Source organism: Pongo abelii, chromosome 23 (assembly GCF_028885655.2).
Source record: "Pongo abelii isolate AG06213 chromosome 23, NHGRI_mPonAbe1-v2.0_pri, whole genome shotgun sequence".
In the NCBI taxonomy this organism is placed as follows: domain Eukaryota; kingdom Metazoa; phylum Chordata; class Mammalia; order Primates; family Hominidae; genus Pongo; species Pongo abelii.
Genome location: NC_085929.1, coordinates 28732136 through 28744560, shown reverse-complemented (window position 1 = coordinate 28744560; position 12425 = coordinate 28732136). Strand labels below are relative to the sequence as shown.

At 47.5% G+C, this 12425-nt stretch overlaps 1 protein-coding gene across 9 annotated transcripts in view; it reads right to left on the bottom strand.

The window, feature by feature from the left end:
- Positions 1 to 12425, bottom strand: part of LOC100450459 (protein HIRA) — a 107373-nt gene that overhangs the window by 32812 nt on the left and 62136 nt on the right. For all 9 annotated transcript variants that reach the window (XM_063722766.1, XM_054543097.1, XM_002830843.6 and 6 more), the window contains 3 exons: positions 4093 to 4297; positions 3602 to 3706; positions 1701 to 1849 (listed from right to left, as the gene is read on the bottom strand). In XM_063722766.1, the coding sequence (XP_063578836.1) occupies positions 1701 to 1849; positions 3602 to 3706; positions 4093 to 4297 (459 nt within the window). The remainder of the gene's footprint in view (positions 1 to 1700; positions 1850 to 3601; positions 3707 to 4092; positions 4298 to 12425) is intronic.

Here is a 12425-nt window from a genome sequence, read left to right as displayed (position 1 = left end):
CCAGCTTCTCCCGAGTGACCACCAGGCCCCTGGGTGGGCCCTGCACAAGCAGGCTGCTGCCTTCCCAGAGAGAGCCCCCTAAGGCCCAGCCAGTACAGTGAGATCCTGGCCACAGTAGGCCACCCAGAACCCCGCTTTGTGTCACTTCTATCCTGGTGAGCCAGCCACCCCAGCAGGCTCAAGGAGGTCAGTTAAGGAAGGAGCTCTGCCAACTGCCTTCCTAATGAGCCACTGTTGCTACTGGCTCCAAAAAGGGAGAGGCAAGTGAGATGCTTTTGTTTACAAATGTTTACTTGGAGAGTATGAATCAGAGAACACTCTAAGCAGCACAGGCCAACAGGGAGCTCTCTGCAGTGCTGTGACTGAATTCTTATTTTTTCTGAGACAGAGTCTCGGTCTGTCGCCCAGGCTGGAGTGTAGTGGCGTGATCTCGGCTCACTGCAACCTCCGCCTCCCCAGTTCAAGCGATTCTCCTACCTCAGCCTCCCGAGTAGCTGGGATTACAGGCACACGCTACCACGGCTGGCTAATTTTTGTATTTTGGGTAGAGATGGGGTTTCAATATGTTGGCCAGGCTGGTACTGTGACTGAATTCTATCTGCCCATCTCTGGTGGTCAGAGCCTGACTCAAGCCAGCCCACTGCAAAGAAAGCCATCATTTTTGAGCTGTAACACTGGGGAGCAGGTCCGCAGGCTGGGCCTGAACTGGGCAGGACTAGGCAGAAGGAGATGTCCCAGGTGGTCCAGCAGGCTTGCCCCACAGCTGCCATGTCACTGTGGGAGAGGCTGTGCTGACACCCCTTAGCCCTCAGCTGGGCAAGCCGCCTGCCTTGGCGGGAGGGACAGAGAGTGGGAGCCTGTGGCAGCATCTGACACACAAGTGCCTGGGACTGGGAGTTTAACTGGCTCATCCGGAGGGGGAATTTGAGGGAGGAACAGAACAAACAGTGGGGTCCCCTAGGCCTAAAAACACAAAACTCACTCAGGGCCCACAAGAATTGTGGTCTAAGATCTAAGGTCATGTGCTTTGACACAAGTAAAAGCATTTACATGGGACCTTATGGCAGATGATTAAGGGTGTAATTATGATGACTGTATCTGGTCCTGACTGGGATGCTACACCAGGCAAGAACCTGAGGAGAAACACTGGTTCCCCTTCCACATTGAACACAGGTAGGGACAGGGCTCACGCACAGTTCCAAGAACCCAGGGGGAAGATACTGGGTGACTAATCACTGAATCAAGGTCCCCCTCACAGCGCAGAATCTGGAATGGGCTGGGATGGGGACTTCAGGGACAGTCAGAAATCCATCCTGACCAACTTGGATGGAAATCTGGGATCCAAAAAAGGAACCAGCCCAGGTCAAAGTGAGCCAGGCACACCTCAGCATGGAACTCGAGACTTTGGGGATCTGGCTGGACAAGGGAATCAGGCCATCAGGTTCAAAGCTGGGCCTGGGTAACCCTCAAGGGCTCAGTTTCCCCATCTGTAACACGGGGATACTGATGCTGACCTTGCTGGGTGCTGCAGGAACTGAGATGACAAGCACATATGCCTGGTCTGGAGTGAAGCCTGGTGTGAGCCTCTGTGGGAGCTGGTGCTCCCAGGGTCGTGCACCTCCCCTGGACAGGCCCAGGCCCAGAATGATGGCATGTGTGCCTGTGTCACCTGGGCCGGCTAAGGACCTGCCCACCCTTACCAGCTGCCCGCAGCAGTGAGGATCCGGCTGGTGAGTACCGTCTCCCACTCCTTCCCTTCCCGGTTGCACTTCAGGCGGCTCAGCTTCACGCCCCCCACCACTGTCACTTCATTCTCCACCTCAATGTACATGGAGGGATCGGAGCTGACCTGGATGAAGTAAACACACGGGTCTGCTCAGACAAGGGCCGCAGCCCAGGTGACATGCTCCAAGGCTCTGTAGCCTGGGGCCCCAAGGCAGCAGCAGGATACAGAGGCAGACTGGCTGGCCAAGAGAGGAGAGGGAGGGCAGGTATGGCAAAGGGGCTGAGCGGGAGGCCCAGAGGGCCAGACATGTAGCCCCCAAGGCAGGGAGAATGCTGGGAGCTGGTTTCTACCCTGTCATCTGTGTAGTTGAACAGCCAGAGAAGAGAAGCAGTGCCAGGGTTAAAGACCCCAAAGTCTCCCAACCCTGCCACTTCATCTCACAAGGGAGTAACGTGCCCAAAAGCACACTGCAAAGGACCGAGCTGGGAGTGAGACTTGGGTTTGTAGCCTCCTACTTGAAGAATCTTCAAAGATGGCAGTGTTTGGCAAGATTAGAGACCATGTCAGTGCTTGGAGGGAATGTTTAGAAAACCCCCAAAGGGGCTCTCCAGTTTCTGTGGTGGTGAGACTTGGTCTGCTCAACTGAGACTAAACTGGCAGGGGTGTTTATGGCACAGCATGTATGAGAACCACCTAATTCAGTGTCTGGCACCAAATGGGCTCAGCCACACGCGTGTGTTGGGAGCTGACCAACAGATTTTCCCTATGGTAAAATAGGCAGAACCACCAAACAGTCTGTGCTTGTGTGGCCACTCAAGTGGGTGAGCTGGGCCGAGGGCCGACTGCCCCCTTCACAGACCCAGAAACGACAGTCCCAAGCAGTGCTTGGAGGGGAAGATGCCTAGAGGAAGGGCTGGAGGAGTTTGGGAGAGTTCTGTGCTGAGAAGCAGGGCAGCCAGGAGGGAACCTGAGTCAGAACACCTCTGAGTGCAAGAGCACGTTTGAGCACTGCTGACCACTGGAGGGCCCCTGCCTCCGTTCACACCAGCAATAAGAACAAACCCTATGGGTTCCTACCCTTTGGCTTCCCTGCTTCATTCCTCTGCACTGTGGCCCAGAAGGACCTATGGTAGGAAGGGCTGACACCTGCTCTCTGGTGCCCTGTGAGGACCAGCTCGGGCTCAGAGCAGTGTGTAGCCAATGGGAAGTGACCCGCACTCAGGGTCCAAGAAGGCTGCTCGAGGACATGCACCTGAGCTGAGGTACAAGGGTATGCAGAGAGGCAGCAGTGTGTGTGACAGCACCATGGCAGGAGAGGCCTAGATATTATGCTGGGCCAAGTGACCAGGAGGGCTCTGGGTATAAAGGATTATTTACTCCAGAATTGTGTTTTGGATAACCACATGCTTACAAGCTTCCATTCCAAGAGCTCAAACAACTCTGATGACTGACTGTGCCAGACACTGAGAAGACAAAGCTAGCAGGATGGTTGGGAGATAGACCATGACCACACAGTCCCACAGACACCAAGCCTGAGGCTGCCCAGGGCTGTGTGTGGAGGTGGAGGTGGCTTCCAGCCGGGACACCTGAGAGGAGTCCTGAAGAGCACCAGAACATGTGGTGGTAATGGCAGCCCCAGCAGCTGGGACCCCAAGGGCAAAGCCAGACAGAGGCTATGGGTGGGTGAGAGTGGAGGCTGGCAATTTCGCTAAGAGTTGGTGGGTACCCCGATCTGCTATGACTTCCCCCAGAAGGTGATGGAGAGCCACTGGAAACCAATCTCCAAGGAAGTGACAAGATAGGATTTATATGCGGTAGGGGACAGGGAATGTCTGGGTGTGCCTGAGGGAGAACTGGCAGGGTCCTAGAACTTACCTGGAGGGTGAATGCTCTCTGGGGGCCTGGAATTGGCAGCTTCAGTGCAAGTGCTGGTGCAGACAGACACATGGCCTCTTTCTCTGCGGTTAGGGCAGCTGGAGACTAGAAGAGCCAGAAATGTTCCTGAGCCTTGCTCTAACACTACGGGGTAGCATTTCGTAAAGGCCAAGTCACCCAGAAGTGAGGCTGGGCCTGCGACAAGGGCATTTCCACCCTGGGAGGGAGGAAGCAGAGGGGAATGCTACAAGGATCCTAACCTTATGGACAAGCCAGTTGATGCCAGGAAACCTGCTCAAGGACCCTGGGTGAGTCAAGGGCAGGTCTGAGGGACAGCGTGGCCTCCATGCTACATTCCAGGGGCTGCATGTCTAAGCCAGCTGGTTCCCAAGGTGCCCCACCCAGCTGAGGCTTACCATGCACACAGGGCCTTCAAGCTCTAAGTGCAGAAAGGTGGGCTAAAGAAGGCAGGATGGGCCCACTGGCCTCACCTGGACAGACAGAGACACGGGCATGAGACGAGAGTCCTTCCGAGGCCGCCCTTTCTTCTTCTTCTCTACTGTCTCTACCTCAAGCTCAAGTTTTCGCTTGGACAGTGAGGAAGGCTTAGCCAAAGGGACTTTCTCATCGCTGTCACTGCTGCTCTCCAGGAGGTCTCGGGGCCTCAGCTCTTTCACAAGGTTCTGCTCTTTTAACCTGCACAAAAACATTACATCACACTTCCCTTCAGAAACCATTCATGCAAGAAAGAGTGAAGTGAAATATTTAAAGTGCTTAAACAAACCTCTTGCCAACCTAGAATTCTGTGTCCAGTGAAATTATGCCTCAAAAGTAAAGGAGAAATAATGACTTTGTCAGACAAAAATAAACAAAGAGACACCAGAATCTGTTGCCAGAAGACCTGCCTTGCAAGAAATGTTAAAAGTCTTTCAGAGAGAAGATAAACGATGCAGGCCAGAAACTCACATCTGCATGAAGAAAGGAAGAGTAATGTTAAGAGAAAAAAACAATGAACATAAAATAGCATCTTTTATATTTCATATTCCCAACTGATCTAAGAGACAACTTTCTGTTCAAACAAATAACAGCCACCATGTCCTGAATTACTATAGTTTATGAATGAGTGAAATAAGTGGTACCAATGTCATAGGGCATGGAAGGAAAGAGTGGGGAACTCTTTCTACTACCCATGAAGTGGTATAATATTATTTGAAAGTAGAGTTAGGTTATAAATGTTTATTGTAAACTCTAGAGCAATCACTAAAAAAAATTTTAAAAAGCATAATTAATAACACTGAGAGGAGAGAAAATTTATTTTTATTTTATTATTTTTTTTTTGGAGATGGATTTTCACTCTTCTCGCCCAGCCTGGAATGCAATGGCGTGATCTTGGCTCACTGCAACATCCGCCTACCGGGGTCAAGTGGTTCTCCTGTCTCAGTCTCCTGAGTAGCTGGGATTACAGGTGTGTGCCACCACGCCTGGTTAATTTTTGTATTATTAGTAGAGACAGGGTTTCATCATGTTGGCCAGGCCGGTCTCGAACTCCTGACCTCAGGTGATCTACCCGCCTCAGCCTCCCAAAGTGTTGGGATTATGGGTGTGAGCCACCGTGCGTGGCTGAGAAAACTGAATCATATAAAATACTCAATTAAAACCAGAGAAGGCAGAAAAAGAAGATAAAAGGAAGTGAAGATTAAAAAAAAAGAATAAGGCCAGGCATGGTGGCTCACGCCTGTAATCCCAGCACTTTGGGAGGCTGAGGTGGGTGGATCACCTGAGGTCAGGAGTTCAAAACCAGCCTGGCCAACATGGCGAAACCCCATCTCTACTAAAAAATACAAAAATTAGCCGGGCATGGTGGCAGGCGCCCGTAATCCCAGCTACTGGGGAGGCTGAGGCAGGAGAATCACTTGAACCTGGGAGGCAGAGGTTGCAGTGAGCTGAGATGGTGCCATTGCTCTCCAGCTTGGGCAACAGTGAGACTCCGTCTCAGAAAAAAAAAAAAAAAAAGAAAAAGAATAAGTGCTAAAATATGGCAGATATTATTAATACAACTATACCAATCAACTTTAAATGTGAAAGCCCTAAATATACCAATTAAAGACAAAGAATGACAAAAAGGATAAAAAAACCAAAATGTTTTTAAGAAATGGGTTTATGTGGTCGAGTGCTGTGGCTCACGCCTGTAATCCCAGCACTTTGGGAGGCCGAGGTGGGTGAATCACCTGAGGTCAGGAGATTGAGACCGTCCTGGCCAACACGGTGAAACCCTGCCTCTACTAAAATACAAAAAATTAGCCAGGTGTGGTGGCGTGTGCCTGTAGTCCCAGCTACTCGGCAGGCTGAAGCAGGGGAACTGCTTGAACCCAGGAGGCAGAGGTTGCAGTGAGCCAAGATCGTGCCACCGCACTCCAGCCTGGCGACAAAGTGAGATTCCGTCTCAAAAAAAAAAAAAAAAAAAAGAAATGAGTTTATGTTTTTAAAAATTTAATTTTAACTACAAAAGACAAAGACAGATTAATAGTAGATAGACACAGTGGCTCATGCCTGTAGTCCCAGCTACTTGGTAGGCTGAGGCAGGAGGATTGCTCGAGCCCAGAGGCTTGAGAGCAGCCTGGGCAAAATAATGAGACCCCATCTCTAAGAATAAAAAATAAGTAAATAAATAAATACAAGAAAAGGGGTGATTCTAACTATATGACAACCTGGAACAGGCAAAACTATGGAGACAATAAAAAGATCAGTGGTTTCCAGGGGTTGGGGGAAGGAAGGTAACTATATGAAGCACAGAATTTTTAAGGCATTGAAACTATTCTGGCTGGGTGTGGTGGCTCTTTCCTGTAATTCCTACACTTTGGGAGGCCAAGGTGGGCAGATCACTTGAGGTCAGGAGTTTGAGACTGGCCTGGCCAACATGGTGAGACCCCCGTCTCTACTAAAAATACAAAAATTAGCCACGCGTGGTGGCACACACATGTAATCCCAGCTACTCGGGAGGCTGAGGTAGGAGAATCGCCTGAATCTGGGAGGCGGAGGTTGTAGCGAGCCGAGATGCGACTGTGCCACCGCACTCCAGCCTGGGCAATAGAGCGAGACTCTGTCTCGAAAAAACCCAAAAAACTACTCTGTAAGATACGATAATGATGAATATATGTTATTATACATTGGTTAAACCCATAAAACGTACAACATCAAGAGTAGACCCAAATGTAAACTTTGGGTGATGGTGTGCCTCACTCTGGTGGGGGATGCTGAAAGTGGGGGATGCTATGGGTATGTTGGGGAGGGGGGCATATGGGAACTCTGTATTTCCTGTTCAATTTAGCTGTGAACATAAACTGCTCTAACAAATAAACTCTATTAAAAAAAAAAAGCAAGGACTGGAGAAAGACATGCCATGATAACACTAATCAAAAAAAGCTGGTATAGTTACATAAGCAAAGCAGGCATCAGAGCCAGTAAAGTTATCAAGGATAAAGAGGAACATTACACAGTGATAAAGATGAAGGAGTCAATTCTTCAAGAAGATAGAACAATTCTGAATACGCACATAGGCATACCTTGTGTTATTGTGCTTTACTTCACTGTGCTTCGCAGAGACTATTTTTTTTTACAAGTTGAAGGTTTGTGGCAACCCTGCATCAAGCAAGTCTATTGGCGCCATTTCCCCAACAGCAGGTGCTCATTTCGTGTCTGTGTCACATTTTGATAATTCTCACAATATTTCAAACATTTTCATTCTTATTGTATCTGTTTTGGTGATCTGCCATTAGTGATCTTTCATGTTAGTATTATAATTGTTTTGGGGCACTGTGAACCACACCCATGTAAGATGGTGAACTTAATCAATAAATGGCGTTTATGTTCTGACTGCTCCACCAACTGGTTGTTCTCCTGTCTCCCTTCCTCTCCCCAGGCCTCCCTATTATCTGAGACACAACAATATTGAAATTAGGCCAATCGATAACCCTACAATGGCCTCTAAGTAAGTGTTAAACCAAAAGCTAAAAATGATTAAGCTTAAAGAGGAAGGCACATTGAAAGCTGAGACAGGCCAAAAGCTATACCTTTTGCACCAGTTAGCCAAGGTGTGAATGCAATGGAAAAGCTCTTAAAGGAAGTTAAAAGTGCTACTCCAGTGAACACACGTTTGAAAAGAAAGCAAAACAGCCTTATTGTTAATATGGAGAAAGTTTTAGTGCTCTGGATAGAAGATCAAACCAGGCACAACACTCCCTTAAGCCACAGCCTAATCCAAAGCCTAATCCAAACTCCCTAAGCCACAGCCTAATCCAAAGGATTGGAAATCCTAATCCAAAATCTAACTATTTTCAATTCTATGAAGGCTGAGAGAGGTGAGGAAGCTGCAGAAGAAAGTCTGAAGCCAGCAGAGGTTGGCTCATGAGGTTTAAGGAAAGAAGCTGCCTCTATAACATAAAACGGCAAGGTGAAGCAGCAAGTGCTAATGTAGAAGTTGCAGCAAGGTATTAGAACATCTAGCTAAGATCATGGATGAAGGTGGTAACACTAAACAACAGATTGTCAGTGTAGGTAAAACAGCCTTCTATCAGAAGAAGATGTCATCTAGGACTTTCCTAGCTAGAGAAGGGAAGTCAATACCTGGCTTCAAAGTTTCAGAAGACAGGCTGGTTATCTTATTAGGGATGAATGCAGCTGGTGATTTTAAGTGGAAGCCAATACTCATTAACTATTCCAAAAATCCTAGGGCCCTTAAGAATTATTCTAAATCTATAAATGCAACAAGAAAGCCTAGATGACAGCACATCTGTTTAGAGCATGGTTTACTGAATATTTGAAGCCCAATGTTGACACCTACTGCTCGGAAAAAAAGATTCCTTTCAAAAGATTGCTGCTCACTGGCAATGCACTTGGTCAACCAAGAGCTCTGACAGAGGTGAATGTTGTTTTCATACCGACTAACACAACACACATTCTGCAGCCCAGGAACAAGGAGCATTTTTATCTTCCAAGTTTCATTATTTAAGAGGTACATTTTTGCCTGTGGTCCCAGCTACCTGGAGGCTGAGGCAGGAGGACTGTTTAAGTCCACAAGTTCTGAGTTATAGTGCGCTATGCCAATTGGGTGCCCACACTAAGTTTGGCATCAGTATAGTGACCTTCTGAGAGCAAGAGACCACCAGGTTGCCTAAGGAGAGGTGAACTGCCCAGATTGGAAACACAGCAGGTCAAAACTCTTGTGTTGGTAAGTAGTGGTATTGTGCCTGTGAATAACACTGCACTCCAGCCTGGGCAACACAGCAAGACACTATCTCTTAAATAAATTAAAAATAATAATTAAAAAAAAATTTTGTGGGCCAGGCGTGGTGGTTCATGCCTGTAATCCCAGCACTTTGGGAGGCTGAGGCAGGCAGATCACAAGGTCAGGAGACTGAGACCATCCTGGATAACACGGTGAAACCCTGTCTCTACTAAAAATACAAAAAATTAGCCGGGTGTGGTGGGGGGCGCCTGTAGTCCCAGCTACTCCAGAGGCTGAGGCAGGAGAATGGCGTGAACCCGGGAGGCGGAGCTTGCGGTGAGCTGAGACCGCGCCACTGCACTCCAGCCTGGGCGACACAGCGAGACTCCGTCTCAAAAAAACAAACACTTTGTAAGCTATATCAGATTCCTCTGGCAGATCTGGGCAAAGTAATCTGAAAACCTTCTGGAAAGTATTCACCATTCTAGATGTCATTAAGAACATCTGTGATTCATGGGATGTCAAAATATCAACCTTAACAAAAGTTTGGAAGAAGCGGATTCCAACCCTCATGAATGACTTTGAGGGGTTCAAGACTTCAGTGGAAAAAGTCATTACACATGTGGTAGAAACAGTAAGAGAACTAGAAGTAAAGCCTGAAGATGGGACTAAATTGCTGCAATCTCATAAAAAACTTGAACAAATGAGGAGGTGCTAGTTAGGGAAGAGCAAAGAAAGTAGTTTCTTAAGATGGAATCTCCTGGTGAAGATGCTGTGCATATTGTTGAAATAATAAGGATTTATTTATTTTTATTTTGAGACAGGTTCTCATTCTGTTGCCCAGGCTGGAGTACAGTGGCGCGATATCAGCTCACTGCAACCTCCGCCTCCTGGGCTCAAGGGATTCTCATACCTCAGCCTCCCCGAGTAGCTAGGACTACAGGTGTGCACCGTGACAACCAGCTAATTTTTTGTATTTTTAATAGAGATGGGGTTTCACCATGTTGGCCAAGCTGGTCTCGAACTCCTGACCTCAGGTGAACCACCCACCTCGGCCTCCCAAAGTGTTGGGATTACAGGTGTGAGCCACTGCACCTGGCCTTTATTGGCATACATTGAAATATCATGCCATCGAAATCCTTTTTGTAAGGTTGGTATTAATGCCCCCTTTCATTTCTGATTGTATTTATTTACATACTAATCATACTTTAATACAACTGTATGTCCAGCTTTTTTCAAATAACATTCCATCTGAACTATTTTTCCATAGTACAGCCATTCTTTGGTATCTGCAGGGGGATTGATTCAGGACCCCCAGGAGATATCAAAATCTAAGGATGCTCAAGTCCCTTATATAAAATGATTTAGTATTTGCATATAATGTAGGCACAGCTTCCAATGTACCATTTTTTGTTTTTTTTTTGAGACAGAGTCTCACTCTGTTGCTCAGGCTGGAATGCAGTGGTGTGATCTCGGATCACTGCAACCTCTGCCTCCCAGGTTCAAGTGATTCTCCTGCCTCAGCCTCCCAAGTAGCTGAGATTACAGGCACGCACCACCATGTCCCGCTAATTTTTGTATTTTTACTAGAGACGAAGTTTTGCCATGTTGGCCAGGCTGGTCTCAAATTCCTGACCTCAGGTGATCTTCCTGCCTTCGCTTTCCAAAGTGCTGGGATTACAGGTACGAGCCACTGAGCTGAGCCCGGCCAGCCTCCTATATACTTTAAATAATCTCTAGATCACGTATACATAGTACAATGCCTAAAAATAACTTCATTTGCATGGATTCAAAGTAGTACTTGGCATGTAGCAAATTCAGTTTTTGCTTTTTCGAACTCTGTGGAATTTCTTTTCGCAAATATTTTTGATCCATAGTTGGCTGAATCCATAGATGTGGAACCCATGGATACAGAGGGGCGCCTGTACTTTGGTCCTTATAAACATTAAAGAGAGGTAACATAATGAATAGCTTACTTCCTCAACACCTCTCTTTTGAAGAAGTGGGTAAATGTTTCTCATAATGCTGTGTTAAACATCTCTAAATATGATAGACTCCCTGGATCACAGGTGCTATCACTGATGTTATTTCCTCAAGGAGTTCACCATGAGTGAACTCCTGCCTAGTATCCAAGAGCCCTCATCCCTGCCTGCCTTCCCACTGCTAACCAGCCTCTGGCCTGTTAGCCCCTCCTCTGGGCACTGTCTTCAGCTGTTTTCCCTGCTAGTCACCCGGGTCAAAGAAATGTGGGCAGATACACACACCAGTGTGTAGAATCCTGTATTCTTTTCATTTGTATCCATGTGAAAAACTGGGAAGACAAGAGGCCCATGACACTGCTCTGTGAAACTGAAGAGTCTGTTCCCCTTTCTTCTAATGTCCTACAACAGGGCAAAGCATCCACCTGTGGGTGTAGCTTAATATTCTGAAAGTCCTGAGTCAGTGCTCCTCAAAATCCTTTTTAAATTATTACTTTTTTTAAATGTCAGACATTTGCCTCTTCAAAGAGCTTGTTTTACTATGTTGTAAAAATCAGATCATGTACATTTTCATATTAAATTTTTTGTTAAATAAGCTTTTGGAACAGTCAAAAATGCTTTCTCTCAGATGTTCTGAATATGGAAATAGAATATTAGCTTGTTCTAATTTTTTCTAACATGAATTTTCCTGGTTCAGACTGATCTGAAAGGGTTTCATGTATTAAAATGGGAGAATCCTATTGTGAAACATGGAAAAAAAGTCAGACTTTTATGTAACTATCGTTTTGTAAAATACAGCAAGAATGTCACAGCAATGTCCAACTATCATCTAAGTTTCTAAGGCGGGCGGTGGCTTCCTCAGCTCACTGCAGCACTGGCCCATGACATTCACTTGCTTGGCGCTGCCGAGCTCCAGCTGCTCCACCCTCTCTGGTTGGGACCCCTGAGAGGCCTTAGGAGTCTCCCCACCTCCTGCCTCTGCCAGATGCCCCATTCAGGGACTGTGGGGCCAGTGGCCCACTGGGAACTGCACCTCCCCAGCCTGCATGTGGGCTTGTATCAGTTGTTACAGTATCCCTGGAAGCACCAGTAAATCGATCTATAGCAGTTGCCCAATGGGTCTAGACATCTGTGAAGCAAGAGCACAGCTGGCCAGGGCTGCCCCCCTTACAAATGGGCTCCATCCTAGGTTCTGTCTGCTCAGGCCTACTTGCCCTGTAGTCACTTACCTCAGGTCCCTACGTGCTTCTGCCTGACACCTGGCCTTAGGGGAGGGTGGAGCAGAAGACCCACAGTTTCGCCCAGGGCTGCTACCCCGTACCTGGGATGATAGCATTTGGCTCCCAATCCACCTGAGGCTCTTGGCTAGGAAGTGCCAGTCAGGTTGCAGGGATCTCACTGCCCAACTACTGTGACGCACAATGAAGGAACAACAGCAGGAGCTGACATGTGCTGCTCACTGTGATTTAAGGACCAAAATACGGCTTTACAGGCCTAAGGTTAAGGGATACCTCCTATGAGGAGGGTTTTCCTGGGAGGTCCATTCTGCCTGAGAGGAGATGGACTCAGAAAGACCATGTGTCTTAAGATTATCCCTCCTCCCTCTCTGAGGAAGTGGGGG